The 24,028-nt window shown below is 40.8% G+C and overlaps 1 protein-coding gene across 1 annotated transcript in view; it reads right to left on the bottom strand.

Moving 5' to 3' along the window:
- Positions 1-22,197, bottom strand: part of casz1 (castor zinc finger 1) — a 75,779-nt gene extending 53,582 nt beyond the window's left edge. Inside the window, exon 1 of the mRNA XM_057363314.1 lies at positions 21,786-22,197. Coding sequence (XP_057219297.1) covers positions 21,786-21,834 — 49 coding nt within the window. The 5' untranslated portion in view covers positions 21,835-22,197. The remainder of the gene's footprint in view (positions 1-21,785) is intronic.
- Positions 22,198-24,028: the final 1,831 nt, after the last annotated feature.

Below are 24,028 nucleotides of genomic sequence, written 5' to 3'. Positions count from 1 at the left end.
ATGTAAAAAATGCTTTTCTTTTATAATTAGCTAAGCAGAAAACAAAGAAGGTGCCAAAGTCACAACCCATACTGTCTATTATACAAACACATTTCTCCCCATGCGATCAGCACGGACAGCAGCCCAGGAGACTGGCTAAATACTATTTTATGTATCACTATATGAATTCAGAGACAGTAATTACACAGTTCGCTTTAGCTCCCACACAGCAGCGGCAGATCTGAGCCGTGACGCCACAAAAGTGCAGTTCGGTGTACTGTACAATTGTAGGTGTACAAGTCACTTGACAGCTCCAGCTACTGCCGAATGAGCGCGGCGGTGCACAGGCCGCATTGATCCAGTTTTTAAACGTTACATTAATAAGCTGTAAACACTGTGTTAAAACCACTTGATGTTAAGGAAATGACAGGCACTGATAGGAAGTCTTTTCCCCATCGGCTGTGGGTTGGAAGCGTGGTAGTTTTGAAAGCCATTTTAATTTTTGCCACCCCAGCGGCTCGGCTCCCCTCTCTTATCAGTGTGGCAACAATAACACGCTTGTGTTTCAAACCAAACATTCCCACACTGAATAATAGGCTGCGTCTGAGTCCAGCCACCAGCAGCAATTTGTTTACACTGGACTGATCATAAACTACAACTTCCTACTGAAAAGGCGTTTCTGCTTGACTTGACGCTCACAACGGCGTTTATCAATACGGAGAGATATCAGACGGCACATCCGCCTTTATTTGTTTTAAAGACGTGAGGATCACCCGCTGTTTATAATAAAAAAGAATATTCCAATATTAATAAAGAATTATATTGTTCTTTTTTTTAACAATTGGATCGCTGGGGATGATTGTTTAGCTGTCTGAAACGTGACTGATTCCATAAAAGAAAAATGCTTTCTGTTTGTCTGTAATGAGGTCACCATGACCAGAGTATTTGTTAAATTTCCGTCTCTTCGCCCAGAGCCATCATGTCAATCAATGCATCTTCTAATTAAAATGATCTGTTGCCTGTGTGTGACGCACTTGTGCAAATAAGCTCTCTCTCTCTCTCTCTCTCTCTCTCTCTCTCATACACAACACACAGGGGTCAAAGTGATGTAAAGAGTTCCTACATCTCTGTCAATTATAGTTACTGGATTTGGACGTACTATAGAAAATTATTTTTGCCAATTTCTAGCCAATTAAATATTATAAAGCATAAAAATCGGGTACCACAAATGCTAAGTATTTGTCTTCAAAGATTTGACTGTAGAACATTAAATTACTCAGATTTACTTATTTTCCATGATATTTCAAGGTTTTCAGGACCATATGAAACATCTTAACAAGTGTAAAAAAGGAAGAACAACATGGCACTACAGCCCAGTGAAATAGAGAGGGGTTATGCACGATAGAGGTCCAGACTAACAGAGCAATAAAACATCAGCTTTAAAAAGCACAATTAGGTTGGACCCAGGTTAATAATTAAAATGCATCATTATTGACCCCTGTTTTCAATTCCTTGCAAAGTACATTAGATCAGGAAAAGAGCGAGGACAAAAGGAGGGTGTCTCTAATGCACTCTCCCAAGCTTGAACTTCCTCTCCATCCTAATGTGCCAGCCTGCTGTTGAGATCTGCACTTAATGAGGGTCCATCACAAATAAAGGATCTCTGAGACCATCAACAAGCATTACAATCACCCTCAGCCCCTTATCTGTGACCGGCCACCCCCCAACCCTTCTCAATGCCAATGTCCACCCAGCCAGACGGGGGAAATGTGAGGGTTAACTGTCCCTTAGGGGGCTATCAGAGCACGGGGAAACCGTCACCGCTGGTGTCCCCCGTTCTCGTTTGACAACCAGGCCCTAACAGATTAACATGCAGTCAAGAGTGATACATTTTGTGCCAAGTAGTCAAATCGCTGCTATGTAATGATTTTGTGTGTAGGAGAACACAAGTGGGACACACTTAATTAAGAAGAAATATTTGTATTGGGGCTGTGGATTTAGTAGATTCTGACAGGTTCACTCACTTGACATTGTTTAACTAGGTCAGTCGGGTGATAAATTGTCGTTTTGACACGTTAAAACTGTGACGTCAAAAGACTGGAGGAGAGACAGGGATCAGCTGAGGAGGTCAGAATGAGACGGTGGTTCAAATGGAGGACATTGAAATTACCAGCAGAGTTCTTCAAAATCCTGAATGCCAAGGACGGGTGGATTAAAGTATTAAAACAATCGCATTTCAATCTTGAAATAGTCACCCGACTCAGCATCAAGCCTATCTGTTCGAGATCAGGCACAAGCAAATTTGCACCATGCTTAAAATCTAAAGAACGATTACGGCAAATGTTCCCGAAACATTCACGAATGGCGAGAAGCTTTTTTTGGAGACATGCTAACATGAGCGCCTGAGAAAAGTATCAGGCAACTGAACCATTTGAATGTTTTTTTCATAGTTTCCCTCTAATTAAAAGAGAGCTGGCTGCAAGGGAGGCTAGAAGACAGGGGTTACGCTAAAGTTCAGTCCCGATTCTATTTACAGTTTCGAATTAATAAGAAAAGGAGGTGATAACAGTGGCAAAACACACACCAACATTCGGGTGAGCGATTTTAATTTAATCAAAGCCATTTAGTACAACTCTGTTCGTAAGCGCTACATTGGTGAAGTCATGAAGCAGGCAAAACGTTCCTTTCTCCTCGTTCTAGCCGTTCGAGTTGATCGAAACCCATCATTTTATCACACACCACTATACAAATGATTGTGGTGTTGACGGTCGAGCCTTGAAGTTTATGTGCTCACTTATGGTTTTTCACTGCGAATGAGGAAATGGTTGAGAGAAAAGTCTCTTAATACTTTAAAAATTCCATTAGTGAACCTACTACCACCATGGGAGCCTCTCAGACAGATGCACTTTCTTCAGGAGAACAAGAGTTACGTGTAACACATCTCTGTCAAATGAAAACCTCTGTAAAGCTCTACACAACTCTAAAACATAAGCATGTGATAAAATTCTAATTATACACATAATTGTCCAATTGTTATGTTCTTTAGGACAATGTTAAGAGAAAAACTACTGAACTACAGAAAATGACAGACAGAAAACAGGAAGCCAGAGAGAGAGAGAGAGAGAGTGACTGAGCAACCTGTGCCCTTCAGTCTCACAGTTAAAGCACAGCTAACCAAGTCTGACAGCTGCCAGCTCCTTGACAATTGGGGTCAGTTAGAGGAAAAGAAGCTCAAGTTTTCATGGCTTTGCAGGAGATGTTCAGGAGCAACTGCCCAGCACAGCATCAAAGGGGATTAGAGGCCACGGCCATCTGCTGCCAGGACAGGCCACGGCCCTTTCATGTCCCTCTTTAGAGAGAAAGGCAATCTTTCCATTGCAGTCCCACCATGGGGGAAGACAGGAATGGTAGGAGGGGACATTTAAGGCCAAACCAGAAAGAAAAACGATAATGGGCACTATTAATTGAGGAAGGTTTGGGTTGGGGTCTACTTACAGTATGTGGATATGCCTAAAGGATCAAAAACAATTCTGTATGACTCTTTCTTCTGTGGAACACAAAAGAAGATATTTTGAGAAATGTCTCAGTGGTTTTGTGTTCATACAATGGAAGTCAATGGGAGCCAATGCTGATCGGTTACCAGCTTTCTCCAAAATATCATCTTTTGAGTTCTGCAGAAGAAAGAAACTCAGGTCTGAAAAGACATTTGTCATTGATGAAAAATTAGGGCAGGCCTTGTTTGACTTGGGCCAGTGACCACCTAGAGCCACCCTAGCAACCATTCAGAATACCATAGCAACCACCTAAAGTATATGAACTTAAAATCATGATTTCTGGTTTTACATGTGCAAGCCCCACTCCAAGAAATGTAAAAATTTTATCTCACACGCTACCTGAAAATGTCTGTCCTTTGATTCAAATTTTATACATTTATTGACAAGCTGTGCCAACCTTTCCTTTCAGCAGCTAATTTGTTTTGGGTCCTGTTACTGGCCTCCCCCATGGTTGTCTCCTCAATAGTCTGCTACCTTTCAGCTCAGCACTTGACCCGGTGCTGTCGCTTATTTCCAGCGCTCTAATTGTCGTTTAATCACATATCAACCTGTCACTTAAAAAGACCCTTTTTCAATTGCGGGAATTTGCATATTGTGTGAAACTAATTTCTATCAAAAGCACTGCTGGGTGCGAATGTGCAAGTCTACCTGGGTTCACTCGCTCTCCCCCCCACACATCCATATATGAAGTGCCTGATATTCTGAATACAGGTTTGTTAACAGGCTCACACATATGGTGACAGCACAGATAAGGAGCTGAGAGCTCGTGACGGAAGGTGGCGGTGAAAACAGGATGTCGTAATAGGGGGATTCAGTGTGCAACTGCTGGGGTTAATATCACTCACCACTCAACAGTAATGGCATATGGAGAAAGAGCTCTTTCCATTACAAGACCGTGTCGGATGCACATTTGCTCCTATCTCACCTCCATATCTGCGACTCAGGAAGGGGTCGAGCGCTGGGATTTGATGATCCGGGCTGGTTTTAAGGAGGGTCCTTGCGATGGCGGTCCTCCAGAGATGGACAAGTTTAATTACGGAGAGAAGGGAAGCTCTTTGTTCCACCTTTTTATTATATTAATTGATAAAGGGGGCTGTATGGGGGTCTTGGGGGAGGGGATGAAGATGAGGGAGTGTTTTTTAGAGGTGTTTAATCCCGTTAGAGGCACCGGTCCGTGCCCCTGTCTCGCTGGGATCCCAATGCACTACAGTGGCTTTACACCCTCCGCACAAACCGCCCCCCCCCCCAGGGCTGTAATGAAGAGGACTGCCTCTTCAGGGTGCTGCTGAAACCACCCTGCTTAGCTGGTCTTACAAAGAATATGAGTACATTTTATAATGACAAACATAGACAATACTAATATTTATGATCTACCGAGATACAAAGGTAAAATAAAACTTATTATTATATAATAATTACATTATTACAACTTATTAAAAATAAAAATCTAAATAGGTGACCCTTAGAACGTTTTTTGGGCAGGGCTGAAATACATTAGTCAAACAGAAACTAAATAACTTTCACTTTTTTGTACAAGTTCTCTGTATATCACACACGCCCTAAGTACTAATACATGCAAGTTAGTCCCAACCTTGATACACTGCCACACTGAAGGGTTCATCTCAACCTGGCCAAGTTCTTTTTTTTTTAACAAGGAGTCAAGACGTCTCAAAACTGTCAAAAGCATTTTCCACAAAGCCGAGGATAGGCACGGGGCTAGGGGGGTGCCGGCAAAAGCATCGCGCGCAGGCATACGCACCGATGGTGCACGCACGCTCGCGATGCTGTCAGGTAAATTAGATCTGAAAGCTGACAATTTCTGACCATATTTCCTTGATTATTTCGAACAAATGCACACCAGCCGCTCTAAGGAGATTAAAGTGACATAAAAGTCTCGTGTGGGAGGAGGGAGGGCAGAGAATCCAGGTCACCCCCATTTGTCCCCCTGCCTGACAGCAGCTATATCGCTATCCAATCCAATAAAAATCCCCCCTCCTTTTGCTTTAATTAATTTTACAGCTAGCTTGCTTAATTACTTTCAATCAAAATCCTCTTGCCATCACAAAATTAGAAATGGTTCAACTCCATTAGTCTAAATTCTTCATTTACATACACAAAGACTGTCAGCTCTTGCTAAGCAAACGGCCTCTTGCCTGATGAGATTGTTTTTTTCTTTCCCCTCGATGTATCTCTCTCTCTCTCTCTCGCGCCTGCACCGTCTCTCTCGCTCTCTGACTTTATCACTGTCTCCCACTAATCATAAACATGCTGTATGTTAAAAAAAGTTGCAGGGATGTGCAAAACTATTGATATTCAAAATATATTAGTTGGGGTTTGTCAGAATGACAAGTCGACTCATTGGGCTTAGAGGTAAAGTGTGAAATTTATCTTCACCAAAAAAACTTCCCAAACAAGTTCCAAATCCTAACTTTATTTGCCATTGGTCAGACAAACTTACAGTAACACCTCAAACTTATACCACTGGAAGGCAAATGTTATTATGTCCATCTGAATACATTGATATCATATTTATTATTTATTTTTAACAAATAAGATCCATCTTACTATTTAAATTATATACCATTGTAACTCCTTGAAAGTAATATAATTTATTTAAATGTAATAAAAAAAATGAAGTGTTCACATACTGTATGTGTGAAATACCATATAGAGATTATAACAGGCCAGTAAAAAGTAGTTCTGTAAATCAGTCATCTAGCACATTTTCGCTTCTTGTTCCCTCACCAAACACCTTCAAAAATCCTTTGAGCGCAAGAAACGCATTAATAAGGAACAAAAAAAAGCATACCTCATACCGAAACAAACCTTCCTTATGTTAAATAATGAGATCTAAAACATCAAATTAGTTGTTTGGTTACACGGTAGATATGCAGCGCTGTACACTGATACGCCCGGCCGGGCATTCATGCCACCTACAGCAGAGCAGTCAGCTACAATGTGATATTCAGAGGCCACACAATAATTTCCACTGGTGCTGTGTCTACTTCATCATACTCTGTGCCCAAGGCCTGCACATCAACAGGAATTAAGGACATGTAGCGACAGTTAGTGGAATCCACCCCCAGCCCTCCTCAAAAAACTAGGCCCTATAATAATGACAAAATCAAAGCAGGCCCTCGCCGGCGCTACGGACGTTCCCGAGCATCACCACTGAACTCAAAGTGCTGACACTCGCACTGCACAATGTTTTGTTTCCCTCACTTTCCTTGACCACACACAAGCAAAGCCACAAACACTCACTAACCGGGATGAGCTTTGATCTGTTGTCTACACGCGAAACATAATATCTTTCAGCTGCCGGCCTCTCTTTCAGTCTCCTCAGGAGCGATGATACAGAGAGAAAGTGACTTTGAAAAAGACTTATTTGCAGGGTTTCATTTCAAAAGGTAGGCGACACTACGAATCGACTCGATGAGATCTGGCTTTCCGGGTTGACTTTTGGGAGCTTGTGCTTTATAAGAAATGTATTTTTTTTAATACACTTGGCATACAAATAAGTTTGTCTTCATAATCTTGTATCGATATGTAATCATTAAAAAAAAAAAATAATAGCAATAATACGCCTCTGAAACTGATGACATCACCAAGACCCATTATCATCTGCCATTGAGACCACACCCCCTTTTCAATATTCAATCACTTTTCAGGGAGTACATTTAAGTCCCACTTTATTTCCTCTACTTGAAATGTCATATTACAGAAGTAAAATGTGTTGAAAGTCTTTTTCCCCCTTGTATCTACCATTTCCATGTCTTTAGGGCCCAAGAAAAAGCATGCTATGATAAGGGGGTTTGGGTCTCTGTTGGCTCAGCATCGGTTCATCATTGGCTGGTGTTGAGCAGCAGTTCTGCATCCTGCAGACTGCCAGCAGTGCTGATCTACCAGCCCTGCTCACTTGGGCTTGGCTAATTCTGTCACATCGCTCCACGCTGCCCACGCTGAGCCTCTTTAAAGAGCTTCGCTGCACCTCCACCGCTCCTGCCCTCCCTGCGCTCCTCCCTCTAACAAGGGGTTGAGGCAAGAGGGAGCAGTGCCCTGATCTCAGCCCACTTCAGCGGAACTAAATAATCTGTCTGTCAGTCACTGGCTTTTCTCTCCACTCAAGTGCTGCACAATGCTGTTCAGGAATGTTTAGTCAAAAACGAAGTGCAACTCAGACTACTGAAAATTTTTTAAAACTGTTATGTGGGCCTGTTTTGTGATAAATGTTATACAGTCCGAGGGAGGGAGGCTCAAAACGGGGTGCCTTTTGAATTTTATCAACAAAATATTTTGGAAAAAAATGCATTAAAGTTGATTAATTGTTCAAAGTTTAAGACATTTTTATAAAAATAAAATGTATTTGAATTCAATGCAAACTTTTTTTCAAAACACATCACTGATCATAAAAAATTATATAGACACTGCAGCTGAACAAACAAGTACTATATTGTTGATAAGACTGCAGGACACTGTGTTGAGAAATAATTGTTATTCCAGAGAAAGATCATAAAATACGATTACATTCAAATCATGCAGTGACACCACACGCTGCAAAAGAAAAGCACAATGGCACATTCATTAAATGCCCCTAAAAAAGGAAAAAAGAAACATAAACAGTGAATTGGAGAACTGTCTACTCATTGTTAATCTGACTGCACATACATAGAAAGACGTTTTTTTCCTTTATCCAATTTGTCCCAATTCCCTCATTCTACTACGTACGACAAGCTATACTATGCAAAACAAACACGGACGCTCACATGCACACAGAAAAGAAGTTTAAACCCCAGGCTTTTCCTTTCAATGTCCCAGACACTCATTGTTGTGCCATTCGGGAGAGTTTGAGATGATTTTAGCCCTGATTTAATGTAGCTTGTTAAAGAGGGATGATGTCAGCACAATAGAGCACCCTCTAAATCCACCACATTCACCCAAAACGGCTCAATGAGATGATCACGGGTGACGTCTACGAAAACACTTATTATATTCTCCCATCGCCTGGATGAAGCTGCTAAACCTCATCAGTGTTATTCTCTATTTCTCTCTGGGAACGAGGAGAGAAAAAAAGACGATCAGAAAAAGTAAAAAAACAATGCGCTTTCACCATGGAGAAAATGTTTGTCTGATATTTTGCGAACAATTAGGCTTTGACGTATTTGCCTTCATAAACAGGTTGCTTTTAGTTATGCATAAAAACAAACAGGAGAAACATCAACGTGTCAATCAACCATCTCCGGACACACCTCTGTTAAAAGAAAGAAAGGGGTGGGCAGTATGACTAAAATGTTACATCACCGTAACGGCACAAGCCACATAATAGTTATTTTTCCCTCAAACGCAATAAGAAAATGGTTAATATATGAATCTCCACCGTGGTCATGTCAATTTAAGTGAATTCAATCGTTTATAAAGTTACCTTTCATTTAATTTGTCTTTTTAATTAAGATTCCTAGCATAAAAGTTATAATAACTCTAGCAAAGGTGCAAAAACAGACTCAAAATATGTAAAATAGCTGATATACAGACACACCTGGGAGCACACATGAGTTGAATGTAAAATAATGTAAAATATTCAACTTAAACTTAAAGCATCTACACAAATATATCTACCACAGTTTAACCTCTTCCGTTTCACACATCTAGTTCTATTTCAGGACACTATTGTAACATCATCAGGAAGAGTGAATTTTAGACACTTGTCCCTGTTCTTAAACAAAAAAGCTTTACCAAAGTCCCATAAAAAACTTGACAACTCAGCATTGGAGATGAGAAACGGATCAACCTGATCCTTTTTCATAGTTTAATTTATTTTAAATCCCAGCTCTGTTTACACAGAGCAGGTGCCAGCCGGCGTCCACCTCCTGAAACTCATCGGCGCTTTAGACCACCACCTCTGCTACAGCGCTACAAAACAAGTCAGGTATTTATATGTATACGTCGATAATCGCAGTACATTCAGAGGCTTCGGGCTGAGTTGTGAGTCTGCTGGGTCGAGAGCAGTGGCTCCCTGTGGTGCGAGTTAATAATTCGGAGGTGCGTGATGTGGAGGTGAGGTCCTAATCCTCCCGCCCCCACCCAGCCCCTGTTTATCATCGGCGAGGAGAGCGAGGGAGGGGCGGAGTGCTCGCTCGCGTCACACAGGATATCTTCTCAGATGTGCCAGCACTTTAACCCGGGCTGTTATTAAAACTCTAATCTGTTAAACATGTCAATGTTAGCACTTTTAGTTTGATTAATAAAGCGAGACATAAAGCGAGACTCCGGAGTGCTGCGCAGGCCTTTTTGTTGCCTTGGGTCGTTTTGTTTTCTTGCTTTTCTTTTGTTTTGTTTTTTCTCTTCTGAGTGAACATTAAGACTCAATAAACAGTGTGAATTATCTCCTCGCACACACGTAATCCTCAAAACATTTCCTCGGGTACACGCCTCATATCAGACAGCTACTGAAACTAAACTACTGAACGGACGTTTAGAAGACAGAACGATTCATATCGAAAGCAAACTAATATTACAAAACAAGCTCACATCAAATTGGCTTTATATAAAATGAAACTGTGGATGTGCTTGCATTGAAAACAGGGTGATGCACAGCAATGGTGCTGAGGAGGGGGGGACTTAAAGGATGTGATTTATCTGAGCTTGATTGCGTGTTAATCGAGGTTACGTGTATTAAGTGGAATCTAATTGGAACAGACACTGGCAGCCTGACAGATCGACATGATGCAGATGGATTGAGAGAGAGAGAGCGAGAGAGAGACAGTAAGAGAGAGACAAACATGAAGCTACGCAGAGGTGTTTTCAGAAAATTAAAACTGGAGTTCGTTCTTCACCGTTTACTGTCATTGCTTCTGACAAAATTCTGTCATACTGTAACTTGTTACTATGAGAACCGGCCTCTGGCCCTTTTAGAAAACCGGACTCCACATCAACTCCACACAAGGGCAGTATGCGCACACCACAGCCCCAGTTGCCACAAACACTCATTTCTGCTTTATTGGAAACACGGGGGGGGAAATATCCTCTCCTTCAAAAAAAGATTTCGAGGGGAGCAGCTGCTCAGGCACATCTCACCTCTGGGAGTCAACAGCCCGTGTGCGCTCTGCCTTTTCTATCCCACAAGCCAACTGGTTTGAAGGCCCTTGTGCTAAATCCGTGGCATTCGTCGTATGACTGAGTGCCATTTACTCAGAAAAAAGCACAAGGGCCACACCTGTCGTGTTAAACAACTGCTCACTGAAAGGCTACACAAACACGTAACAAATTATATAAAGGGGGGGTAAAAAATGTCTGTAGCCACATGACAGACGCAGAACGGGAGGAGGTAGCTTTAAGGTTTCAATGCGAGCCTGTTAACACGCATTGATTACATCGAGGCCTGGACTCAGAAATGTCATTTGCAGTCATCTTTTATCACAACTGTGTTCGATAACAGGCCTGCGTTATTAACAGCCGTCGTGGATGACTGTGCCCATTCGCATCCCTTCATTTTGCACTCGTTCTCGCATGATAATTAGACAACTGATGATGTGCATGATAGCATTTTGTGCCATAATCTCAGATTATTTCACGTTCAGCCAACCCCAAATGTAAAAAGCAGATACGGGTGAATAATTAATCAAATAGTAATAGTAAATAATTGGTTGGTCGGATAATATGAGTGTGTAAAGTATGCAGGTTTACGAAAAGTGATTTTCGTGTGGGATTTTCCCCCAGTAACTCCCTTCAGTTTCTGATCCATAATACCAGTAATACAAATACTGTACATACACAGTCAGTCATTTAAATTAAAGGGACAGTTCATCCAAAAATGAAAATGTTGTCATCTTTTACTCTGCCTGTAAACATTTAGTTGTTCTGCTGAACACACACAAAAAAAGATATTTGTAAGAATGTTTGTAAGCAAACAATTTGGGGCACTATTGACTACTATAGTAGGAAAAATCTACTATTGTAGTCAATAGTGCCCCAGAAGTGTTTGATTTGCCACAATCTTTAAAATACCTTCTTTGTGTTATACATAACAAAGAAATGAATACATATCTGGAACAACTTGAGGGTGAGTAAATAATGATAGAATTTTCAGTTTTTTTTGGTAAACTATTCCTTCAATTTGACATTTACATGCATCAATTTCTTTTCAAATAAACAATACAATCTTTGGGTCTCGAACTGTTAAATTACAAGAACAAAAAGCCCAGTCATTTCAAATACAGAAAAACTACAGCACACACCAACAGCATCGTTTACCAAAGCCTAGAGAATAGCGACTCACTCGTCAACACATAATGCTCAAATCGCTCTCGACACAGTCCCGTCATTGTGCCGAGACAAGGGACTGAGCCACTCTTCTTCTCCTCTGATCTGATGCATGCTGACTGTTACACTAATGGCATTAATAAGGACAAAATTACTATTTTGAAACACTGACTTTTCGTCTTCCTAATATGTCTGGCCACATCCCTGCCCCCAGCCCTCCATTACAGAACCTGTGGACTCGGTTAGCATTCGCATTGCCAGGGAACCGCTGGGCTGGTATGCCATGCAAATTGATTACAACATTTTGAGAGGCCAAGAAGACTCTGATCATTGAAATTTGACCCTCAGCTATGTTTAAGTGTTTGATTGAGATAGTAACTCATCCAGTTCAGCCCAGATTGGCCAGATAAGATTTCTTTGACTCGGAATATTCTCCGTAAGCAAGGCGGGGGCCAATATCAGGCAGCACAAGCGCATGCAACATTGCATGGCAACAGGAATATGTGCAGAAATTTAGAAAATGTAGACAATAAATATGCATACATATATACAGTGCAGGGTTATGCTCTGCCGGGCTTTGAGTCCTAACATTGAGAGAAATGACACAGTGTGATCAAGGACATGAATCGCTCATTGATTTTTAGCACCAGCTTAACTATCCATTCCAATTGATTTTAGCCCGGCCGGGTTATGCGAGTTATGGCACTTTTAATGCATCTTCTGTACAGCACGCGGCACTGACACACAAAAAAATTAAAAAATGCTGATATGTAAAACAACTTGCCAAAACATGCCAGTTGTTTTCTCTCTTTTCTCTTGCTTCATCTCTCTCTCTGGTTGAGAAATATGCACGTCATAAAAAGTGTACTTCAGTCTCTAATTATTGGGATATGTCAGTATTTTCACCTCAGAAAACCTTTGCTGATTACAAAATATACAGTGATATAAAATGTTAATAACAGCACATAGCTGCTCTTTCGTGAACGTTTAAACTGTACGGGAACCAAATAAAACCTTTACATACAGTACACCGCATACAGTATGAATTACAGGCTGAGAATATACAGCGCCTGCTTACGAGAAGTGAATCAAGTTTCCACCAAACATGAACTCTCATTGACACATATGACAAATGTGGGCAAAAATGTGAATATTCTGTGTGCCCATTTTACTTTAATTCATTATAAACAGAAATAAAAATGTGTAATTATAAGCAAAACTGTATGCGGGTACTGTATCGTATGTTGAAGATACTGCATGTATCAACATGTGCATAAATTATTAATTAACTGTGGGTTTAGTGAAATAAGAGATAATGTGAGACATGTGATCCAATAGATGGGCCAAATGTCATCTGTCACAGAGAAAAGTTAAAACAGAGGGTCACTTTCCTGCTCGGGCTCGGCTTTCACTCAGGGGAGGGGAGATTTCTTTAACTTCTGCAAAACGCATCTCTTAAACATCATGAAGCGACACTCGCGGTTGGAATTCCAGTAGCGATTCAGTTTAAGGGTTTTCGTTCCGTTTTCAAGCAGGTTCACATTACGTGCCTCACATTTAATGTCCTTAGCCAGTGGCTTCACTAGACGGGTTTAAGGCAGATTGCAGTGTAAACACAGCAGGCAAGTGCCTTTCCAGAACAGTAAGTGGAAGTCGCCACCAGCGCTCTGTCTATAAGAGTGTCAGTGTGTGTGGGTCGGGATGTAAAACAGGCTCGCTGTTAAAGCTGCCACAGGATTCACTGTCTCATTCATGCTGTAGCCGGTGAGAGCGGACGGCCTTTTGATTCATTTCAACATGATGAAAGGCTGTATGTGAGGAACATGCTTTACATATGTTGTAGGTTGTAATGTGATGTGAATGCCCAGAGGGAAGGTAATGGAGTGTGTCTGTGATACATTTTTGATGCTTTTGTTTTAGATAGTTTGGAGACAAACTGTCTGAAGAACTGACAAAACAAAACAACTCAAAAGGATTTATAAATAAAGTAATAATTGATTCTAATTATATATGGCCAAATAAATGTGTGCTACAGCACCGAAACTCTTCAAATATTAGAAATGCTTGAAACGTCAAAGCAATGAATACATAACTTATTCTATATGGATGTATTCAGTACACGTTGTACAAAGTCCCACCATAACTTTCTTTCTTTCGTTTCATTCTTTCACTCTCTTCTCTATTTTTCCTGCACACACCTTTTCTAAAACCACAAACAACGGGACAAAAACACAAAAAAGTGAACACCCTGCAGCATTGCTGCCGACGTGATGATTCTCATTTTAGAAGCGACTTGACTCGTGTGTGTGTGTTCTGCATGACAGCCTAATTACAATATTTCACTTTTCCTGTTTATTCACTTTATTTGTGCAAAGCAATGATAGGGCCGGCACACAACCGACCTGCCAGTTACAACAGCAATGAGACACGTCATGGAAAACTTTATGATCTTATGTTCCTGTTTATCAAAGTGCTTTATTCATATTTACCTAAAACCAGCTCACTTTGCGTACCATTATTTTATGGGTTTGTTGTTCTAGCGTGAGGTATTACAGCTTCGCATTATTTCCAAAGGTCAGCTGTTGGCGTGACACGCATTATTTGATTATGGGGCTTTCCAGGTCAATTCTATTATATTTAAATAAAATAATTTTTGATAAGGGATGTAAAAGATCTATAAAACGCTACCATAAATGGGAGAGGTGTGCTTGAGAAAAAAGTACAAAAGATCAACACGTTTTATTTTCTCCCTTTTTTAATCTCTTGACATGTTGTAATTTTTTGTTGAACCCTGCCGGGCGACGTCCTGTAAACTAGGCTGTCAAAGTGGGCACCGGCTCCTGTTTCTACCCAAAGTACCTGTCCCTTATCTCTACAGCTCTATAATCACTTAACAAAGACTCGGGCATTTGCACAAATTAAAACATCAATAATGCACGAGCGCTTTTCAGTTTCTGCCACACACGCCCCAGCGCTGGGGCAACATAGCTCTCTCAAACTGTGCCACGTTCTCGCCCCGGGAGACCTCGAATCCAGCGCAAACTTACCCCGGTGACCCGGGAATGGGAAAAAAGTCAATAGGCAGGTTATTTTTTAAGAACGAGAGAAAGTGGCACTACAGCGTAAACAGCCAACACCCTTGAGTGGTGTACATCCATAAACAACATGGCCGCTGTTTGTCATTGGAGGTGGCGCTGAAAACACAGACACAGCTTTAATTCAGGCTTGGGAATCTGCCCTGTCTTTACGAATCTAAATCTGTGCAGGGAAGTCTCTTATTTACAGGGATGAGAGCGACCAAACGATCGTATTGGGATGAAATATGGCATGTTAAATATGCATAAAGAAGTCAAAATCACTTCAATATGACAGTAGAGAGGAAGGGTGGAGGAAAAACATTACAATTTAAGAGGTCTGAGGACGAAGCCAGGGGGTGTTTTGAATAACACTGGAAGTATGCTCCTTTAGGGCATGAATATATTTAGAGGTCTCTTTGCATACCATCCACATACCTCACAGAATGTATAGGCTATACCTTAAAAATGAGATAACTATTCAAATACTGCATGATATGTAATGTGACTACTTGAGCTAAATGTACATTTTTGGGGAACGTTAAGCACATTCCTTACAGGGGCGAAAGGAAGCAAAGAGCGTTCGGAGACAGATTGACATTCGCAGGCTTTTCTCCTGAGAAATTGAAATGAAGTTGCTTCAATTTTTCATATATAATGTAAAACCTTTTCATCAGTTTTTTTTTTTCAAAACACTGTGATAATTTCACGCTCACAGCTAGTTTATCATTACTCCCTAGTTTTCTCCCCTCAGCCTCGCAAACAATCCCCTTGTTAGCAAACTGTTAAGACAGGCGCTTGGTACACAAATTGCGCTCGACCAAGCGAATTTGTTTTGCAAGGATGACCTGTTTAATCATCTCATTTTCTTTTGCGGACGTTTATTCATCTGGTTTCCACGGTTACGGAGAACATTAAGGGGCTACAGTAATAAGGCTGGAGAGTCAAACAGGTAATAAAAAAATTAACGCCATTTTCCAGCAGCGGAGGACAGTCTCTGAAATGAATCAGGGGAGAGGGGAGCGCACACACAGGTGGAGAGGGGCCTCCAATATTTCCAAACAATTAAGGGCCGGCCGGGTTATTTCACTCTGTAGAAAAGCTCACATGGGCGTCCAATGGACACGACCCGTTCAGTGCATGGTAGACGAATCGTTTTATATTCATAATGTTCCCTTATTTATCGTCATACTCTGATTACTTATCAAGACAATCAAATCTCTCTGAATTATGATTATTAAAATTTTCTTCCCTCCTTTCGGAGATAAGATTACTGTTAGCGGCAAAAAAAAAACACAGTTAAAGAGGGATGCTGTATAACTATCTTTTTCTTGTTGATTTATTTATGCATAAAAATCAGTTTCGGATCATTTCTAGAGACTTCCAGAATTTTGGCCAATAGCACCAGTCTCTCTCTCACCCCCCTCAACTTTGACAAATGCTGCCCTTTTGTACCAACCAATGAGTTCAACTATAAGCCAAATATAGAAAGTTCCGGCACAATAGGGTAGACAGGTGTTGGAACCCCTCGGCAAAGTGACTGGGCTCAGTAAGTGAGATCCAAATATGGTATTCAAGGATAGCAGCACACAGGCAAAATAAACAAGCAATCCACACATACCAGAGATCCGCACCACAGGTTGCATAATAAAAGGTATAAAGGAGAAAAGTTGCAAAAAATTCTGGGCAAACTCGAACAGGTTTTTTCGTTCTATTTCTGCCGGTCGTGCAAGCCGTAACATGGCATTTGTCGTGGTCTGCGCAGTTGTGGAAAATATCTAAATCACGCTGGAACACTATTTAATGATGGCTGCCTTCAACAACCCCACATGCCCTTTCATTCATTGCTCAGTGTGTATGAATAGATAGACATAAAATTGCACAAATAATAGCACAGGCCCGGTGTCAGGTGGCTTGTTTGCCACATAACTTGCACGGGGTTCGACTCGTTTCGCAAGCCATGTGAACAGTTATTCTAAAATAAATATTATTTTATTTAACAGAGAAAATACGTAAAAACATGTACAGCAAGTGGTGACACTGTACTGTATATTACCGTGATACCGTGATAAAAAAATATTTTTGTTACCAAGATTTATTCAGACATTTTAAGGTAAATAATACTTTAGGACCTTTTAATTTAGGTCATTATATAATATAATAATGATATACGACGCCTAATATTTTCCATTTTCAAACCTCTGCATTTTTAGAGTTCAAGAAGCAATTTAAGTGTCACCACCATACCTGTCCACAGTTTCAGTGTGGATATTAAGGCTATAAACACTCGGAGAACCAAGACTAAAACACTTAGTGTTGCTTGAGAACGAGGCAAAAGAAAACAGAGCCCCCAAAACTCTACTCATAAGGCCAGAAATCCCCAAAAGAGGACACAAAGAGTAAAAAAATGTTAAGCTCTAAGCCATGACACCACCAACTGCTCTGTTAACAGCCTCTTAACAGGTGTGGGTCCAAGAACCATGTAATCCTATCCAGTTACAGAGTTAAAAAAAAAAGAATCAGTCAAACAGCAAACTCCCAAGCCCCCTTTTGCTTTCCCTTGTTCTCTTGCTCTCCGCTTGGTTTAGTGTGTAGGCTGTGACAGAATGGAACAGCTGGGCTTCAGATTTATCATGTACAGACTGTAATTATTGCTGCCGCTGCCTGCTACTGACCCAAGTGAATAGAATGTCACAGGCAAAAGAACACACAACCAGAGGATTCGCAGTAGGGGAGGTTTCAATCGCAGGCAACCCTGTTTGCAGTCAATTACCAGAGAGGACAGGAAATCAGCACTGTGGCTCGCTAATGCAAACAATCTCGGAGGAAAAAAGGCAACAGGGAAGACGAGGCAACACGTTCATTTCCCTTGCTTATCGTACGGGGAACGGAAAAAAAAAACACGAGGATTGTCTTTCAGAGGAAAAAAATTGAGCAGGCCAATAACTATATGTTTTTCATGTCTGATTGGATGAGGGGGAAATTGCTAATTCCACACGATAAACTTCAGGAGATTAATGTTACACACACACCAGCCGACAGCATCACGCCCGTAACGTTGTTGAGATTTCACATAAGAACACCAAAAACGCACGTCTCTAATCTTATCACCCCCCACCCCGCACGACCCCAGGGTATGGGTCGGCGATAAGGCGCTCGAGATTACCAGAACAGACATAAACTCTGTCAGCCTGGCTCGGCCCCACAGACGGCCGGTCGGCTGAACGCGCAACATTCCCTGCTCCTGCCAGACCTAAGGAAGTCATCAGAGTCTGAACCCGGCGGTGCGCTCTCAGTTGTCAAGAGCGGGTTACAGTAGCCCTTCTAACAACCCTGCCTGGAACCTGCCTACAGGCTTGTTCACACCTTAAAGACCCCCGCCACATTTAAAAGGATTAGTCACCACATTTTGTACCGACTTAATCTTCCTTTCAGACGGCATAATAAGGGAGCGCAGATAAGCGGAGCATGCAAATTTCATTCTAGCCCATCTGAGCTCAAGCTTTTGAGACAAACAGACGAAAGTCTTCCACACTGTGCTAATTGCTTCTTCATATTCTTCTTTTCCCCTCTTATATACCGTATCAACTGAGGAAGATTATTTGTCTCCCCCACTTTGCATGAAATTAGAATTTCACGTGGAAGATCATAAACGTGAAATAGAGCCATTCCACCAGCCCCTTTTGCATAGAGAAAGATTATCTTTGGACAACTTTGCGACCATATGTGCCAGAACAGGAAAATCCTATGATGTCTCGCACCGAGGGGAAGAATCGGATCATCTAATTCTTAATCGCGTGTGCCATATTTGTTGCAAAAGGTGAGATAGATGGCACGAGATAGCAGATATGCCCTTTCAGAGGCTTCTTTTTGCGAGATGCAAAACTTAAACCACAAGCCCTGTGAGGCATCAATACCTTCAGCGCACTACCTCTTTTTTCCTTTGTACTTTTGTTTTACCGAAAATGACACCGTCTCCAGAACTCACCTGAAGCGTGTTACTAACTACATTTACAAACAGACACTGCATTCTGGGAAATAAGCATGAAATAAATCAACTCACAAACACAATATTTACATCAATATACTTGTTTTCATTCTATAAAAAGTGAACAAAATATCCAACAACTGTATATTTAGATTTTAGTCAACAGTTTTTCCTTCACAGCGCAGTATCAATTAGACCATTGCTGTGTATTAATGACAGAAAGGTTCTGAAGTTTTAATTAGAGTCTTGTGTCTGCATGAATGCCCAGGAGAACAGAGGAGTAGAGAGGAGGTGAGAGAAGAGATGCCTAAAGTTTGCTCTGTTTTTATAAGCTTGTCATCGTATGTCTGTCTACTGGCCGAGAGAAATGTTGAGATATTAGGATGACAAGTTAATTTTGATGGTGGCGGGAAGTGGATGTGGGCTATTAATATATACATAAAAGATTAGAAAAAATATGACTGTATAAAAGATATACATACCATACATTAATTCAGTGTACAAATAAAATGTGCATTGTACTAAATTAAATTTATAGACTAAATTATGCAATTTTTATTTTCAATTTAAAAATAAAAATTACGTGCACTTGTGGACAACATAACAAAAATGTAAATGCATTTACAATAAACTGGATATATAGACTGAAAAAAGCGTATGAAGAAAAAGGCAATTTACACCAAAATTCCATATTTTTATGGGTAAAAATATATATTTCATATTTTATAATAACAAAACTAAGCAAGCCAAAAAAATGAAAATTCAGTTTTGAACGACTTATTACAAAACACACTTCAGACATCCTGCTAACCAGATCTCACCTTGCCTCCGACACCTGTGTGTCATCAATTATAGATCAGAATTTAAAGAATATGCATGAGTTGACATGGCAACACTGATCGGCCCTTCACTAAAGATCGCTCCTGCCTCTCTCAGCGGTCGGGTGTGCCCAGGGTCCCTCAGGAAAACTAAGCATAAAAGGGGTTAAATGTGATGCCTTGCATCCTCTCCCCCCTTTAATGTCCCCCCTACCAAATGTACTTCAAAACTCCCGTTAATCTGCGGCACACAACATTCCCATTAGCATAGCCCAGCCCCCTCATAAAAATTCCAGCTAGTTTAATTAAAAAATGTAAATTTACTGTCAACCGAAGAGCTGCAGAATTAGGACAGCAACAGCCTTTTTTATTGCTTAAGACATCAAATTGATTCGGCTGTTGCTAAATTGTGATAAAGGTTACGGAGGGCCGGAGACCTTGGGTTGTTTTTTTCCTCCTCATTTGATCCTATTTTGCAGATGACTGGTAAAGGTGCTGAGAGTGGACAGAGAGTAAAAACTGCTCCTGCTCAGGCAGAAAAAAAGCTCATGGAGTAATAAAATAACTCCAGTCATGTGAAGAGAGGACACAGTAAGATTGCACATTTTAAAATTTCGGGTGCATCACATTTCGAACGTATAGAAAGAAAACTCAAGGCACAGCAAAATTTTGTGACTTAAAAAGTTTCTGATGAAAAATAAAAATCCACTTTTGAGAATTCATAAAATTATGTTTGCTCTTTTAAAGAATTACAATTATTCTCATTTAATTCCATTTGATCTTTCTTTTTTAATTCATTGTTTTTAAATGCTCATTGACTAAAAACTGAGAAAAACCGTTTCTTGCTTGAGGACAACAAAGCTAAAAGACATCAATTGAAAAATTCAGTAATTGAATTATTGCTGCATATTAAAACTTCAGCTGACAAAACCCACTTCTGATACGAGAAAAATGTAATGACATACGTGTGTATTAATTTTTCAAACTAAAAAGAAAACAGAGCACAAATACCGATTAATAAGACCTACAATAAAAAATTTAAATTAGGTAATATTTCAAATCAACTAATAAAAAATATTATATTTTATGATAAAAAAATCTATTTTAAAGTTAACCTGCATCAGAAACACGTCACGACGCGTAATCAAATAAGTGCCAAAGAGATGTGCGAAACTCAACATAAAAAACATTATAAACACACACACACACACACACACACAAACTAACAAGTGTAAAAATAAACATTACAATTCTAGTGTAAACTAAATTTACCACAGAACTGATCAACTTTATTTCCCAGGAACTCTAAACTCTAACATAAACCACACAATAAACACTGGCAATACTAAACGACAGTCCTGCACAGGGAACATAGTATAATATTTCGATTTTATTACAGCATTATTTATGACTGTGACAAAGAACGTGATATAACAGAATTTCATGTACTTTTAAATATCCCTAAACTGAGGAAGGAGGGACATCGTTTGTGTGTGTCCTTACGTGTGTCAAAACAACCGTACTACAATATTTTGTTTATCAATCCCCTTAGCAACAAAACCCTGGGCCACACCAGTAACTTCACTGAAATTAAACATGCCTATCAAGCACTATAAAGTTATATCAGTATCAACAAAATCCCCAGCACTCTTTCACTCAGACAAACACGACCGTTTTAATAAAGAGAGATATACGAGTTTCAAAGACCACTCAACGCCTGTAGGTAAAAGTGATGTGGTTAAATAATAGAACAAATAAACTTAGGTACTTCCAGGTTTAAAATGAAAGTAGCCTACTTAAAAGCTTTTTTCTCTTGAGAGACATGAGTACGCAGAGTCAAGAAAACACGGGACTCATGGACAAAGTGATCGTATTAAACGCTGCCGTAGTGGCAGGACTTGTCACTAAGTTATAAATAAAAGGTACAGTAACCTCACAGCAACGACACACGACAGTTAAAAACAGGACTGACTTCCCTATTTACACACAGGCACGCACTTATAATCACACATTTTATATTAATACAAACTCACCTAAGGAAACACATGCGTACACACACACACACACACACACACACACACACAGAGAGAGAGTGCCACAGAGGAGGGTCACTTACCATATTCAGGGTAGTCGAAGTTAAATCCTGTCAGGCATGTAACTTTCATAATATTACTCAACTCTGCTTGAAAATCATCAGAAGTAAGCTGGTCTGTGAGAAAGAAGAGCTAAGATAACTTGACAATAAAAAGCCTTTTTCTCTCAATCATGTACTAAACTCCTTGACATGTAATCTGTCAATAGTTTGCAGCAGAGATAATGCCGGCTGCCACGAGTGAGCTTGATTGGCAGCTTGGCTTGGCCCCTCCCTCCTGTGGTTGATGGGGGGGGTAGGTGAAATAATTCAGAGCCGGCCCCTTCCTCGCCTGCTCCTCCTCTCTCTCTCTCCCTCTCTCTCTCTCTCTCTCTCTCTCTCTGTATCTCTGTCTCTGGTTCTGCTCCTGTACACATGCACACACCAAGCACTTGGCGATGTCTGAATACGCAGATAGGAAATTACAGCAGCGCTGGAACCCGAGCACACTCTTTGCCTCCCCTTAGTGGGCTGGCCTTCCCATCTTTAGGTTCTTCAACTCTCCCGGGGAGGAGCTTTCCACGATTCCATGAAAATGAGGAGGGAGGGAGAACTCAAAGGATAACATATCAAGCTTATTAGAAGAATCAGTCTTGCATTTTTTTGCACGCAACTGTTTTTTTAAAGATAGCGCCGTAAAACAAACAGAATGTGGGAAAGACCCATACCGCCTTACTGTCTTTGACAGGTAATTTTATTATGAGTGTTATTTACACAGAACGGGACGTTTGCGGAACACTAAATAAATGAACACCAGAGAAGTTCACATGTAAACCAGTTATACAAAAGAGAGCAGAATGAGAAAACAAGCACGAGCTTTTTTAAAAAGTCACATTTTACAACGTTTATTTGTAGCCTGCTATTCATTTGAATAAATTACTCGATTTACTCTTGATAAAGCATCGGCCAATTTGTAGAGTCATATTTATGCAAAGAAAGACATCAATATTGAACAGGCACACCGCTCACATGGTTAAGTAACCTTATCCTCGGAACAGTTGGTTGTATATTACGTGAAAGGAAAAAAAACGACAAGTCCCCATCCCCCGAGCTCATCTTCTCCCTCCCTTTTTCCCTCCTTCTCTTCTTCATTCATCTTTGGCGGCTCTTTATGCGTTTGTCCCCCTGATAAGGTATCAGTTTTCATTGTAATTTCAGGTGAAATGATAAACGGCAGCCGTTACCAGGTTACAATGAATACTTTATAAGACAAAGCCCTTATTTGCCTGGCAGTTTCTTCCGCTGTGGCATGCAAAAGCGCACCCGGGCATTTTCAGCATATTTTTATATAAACACGGTCAACTTTCAAATCTTTCCATTTTCAACTGGAGCCACAACTGATGTGAGAGCATGAAGGTAAACGGCATGCAGGAAACGCAATGTTTTGGGCAACACAAAACTGGATGAATTGTGCTGAGAAATAAGGTCAATGAAATGGGGAAATGCATATTCTGGGTAATGCCTCATAACGCCGTAAAATGAGTCAATCCCAAGTTCCTGTTTGCTAACTGCTGCATCTCATTTGTGAGCATAAAACAGGTTTTGGTTGATTTAGAGATCATGCAGATGAGTCATAAAGCAACAATAGCAAAACGTCCCACCTTAAACTCAATAATCCAGAAGGGAAGAGCTGGCGCAGTCACTCAACGTCAAATATCTTTATGACATTCCAAAAAAAAACAAACATGTAAAATATCAACAAACACACCACACCCGTCACCTATTGCCAACTTCACAAAAGTTTTGAAACAACACAAGATAATGGCACCTTTTACAGTGTGAATTACGTCAAAAATGCCGCGCAACCGCTGTCGAACTCGAAAAGACGTCAGCCAATGAGCGGTATGGTCGGGGAGCATTTTTCTTTCGCTGCCATTTCTGTTTCTAGGAGAGGAGCTGAATGGCGTTTGATGTGGCCTATTATGATGATATGCTCAGGGCATGGGGGCGAGCAGGGAGGAGGGCCGTGACATGGCAGGACTGCATCCGTCAAAGGGATGCAGGGGCCAGACGTTTAGCTGCCCCTGACCGCGCACTCCAGGAGGGGCTGGTCTGATGGCCGCCCGCTCCAAGCGCCTCACTCTGCCGGGACAAAAGCCAGCGCCCAGTTGAAAGATGTGAATTGTGGAGCTTTTGTGCCTAGGGCCCGGGGCCATGCGGAGTGAGAAAACTGACCTTTGCCGGGAGTTAGATTGTGTTTGAACCCTCTCGCTGTCTCAACCAGTGGG

Source organism: Triplophysa rosa, linkage group LG21 (assembly GCF_024868665.1).
Source record: "Triplophysa rosa linkage group LG21, Trosa_1v2, whole genome shotgun sequence".
Taxonomy (NCBI): Eukaryota; Metazoa; Chordata; class Actinopteri; order Cypriniformes; family Nemacheilidae; genus Triplophysa; species Triplophysa rosa.
Note: the sequence above shows the minus strand (reverse complement) of the source record. Positions and strands in the feature narration are given on the sequence as shown.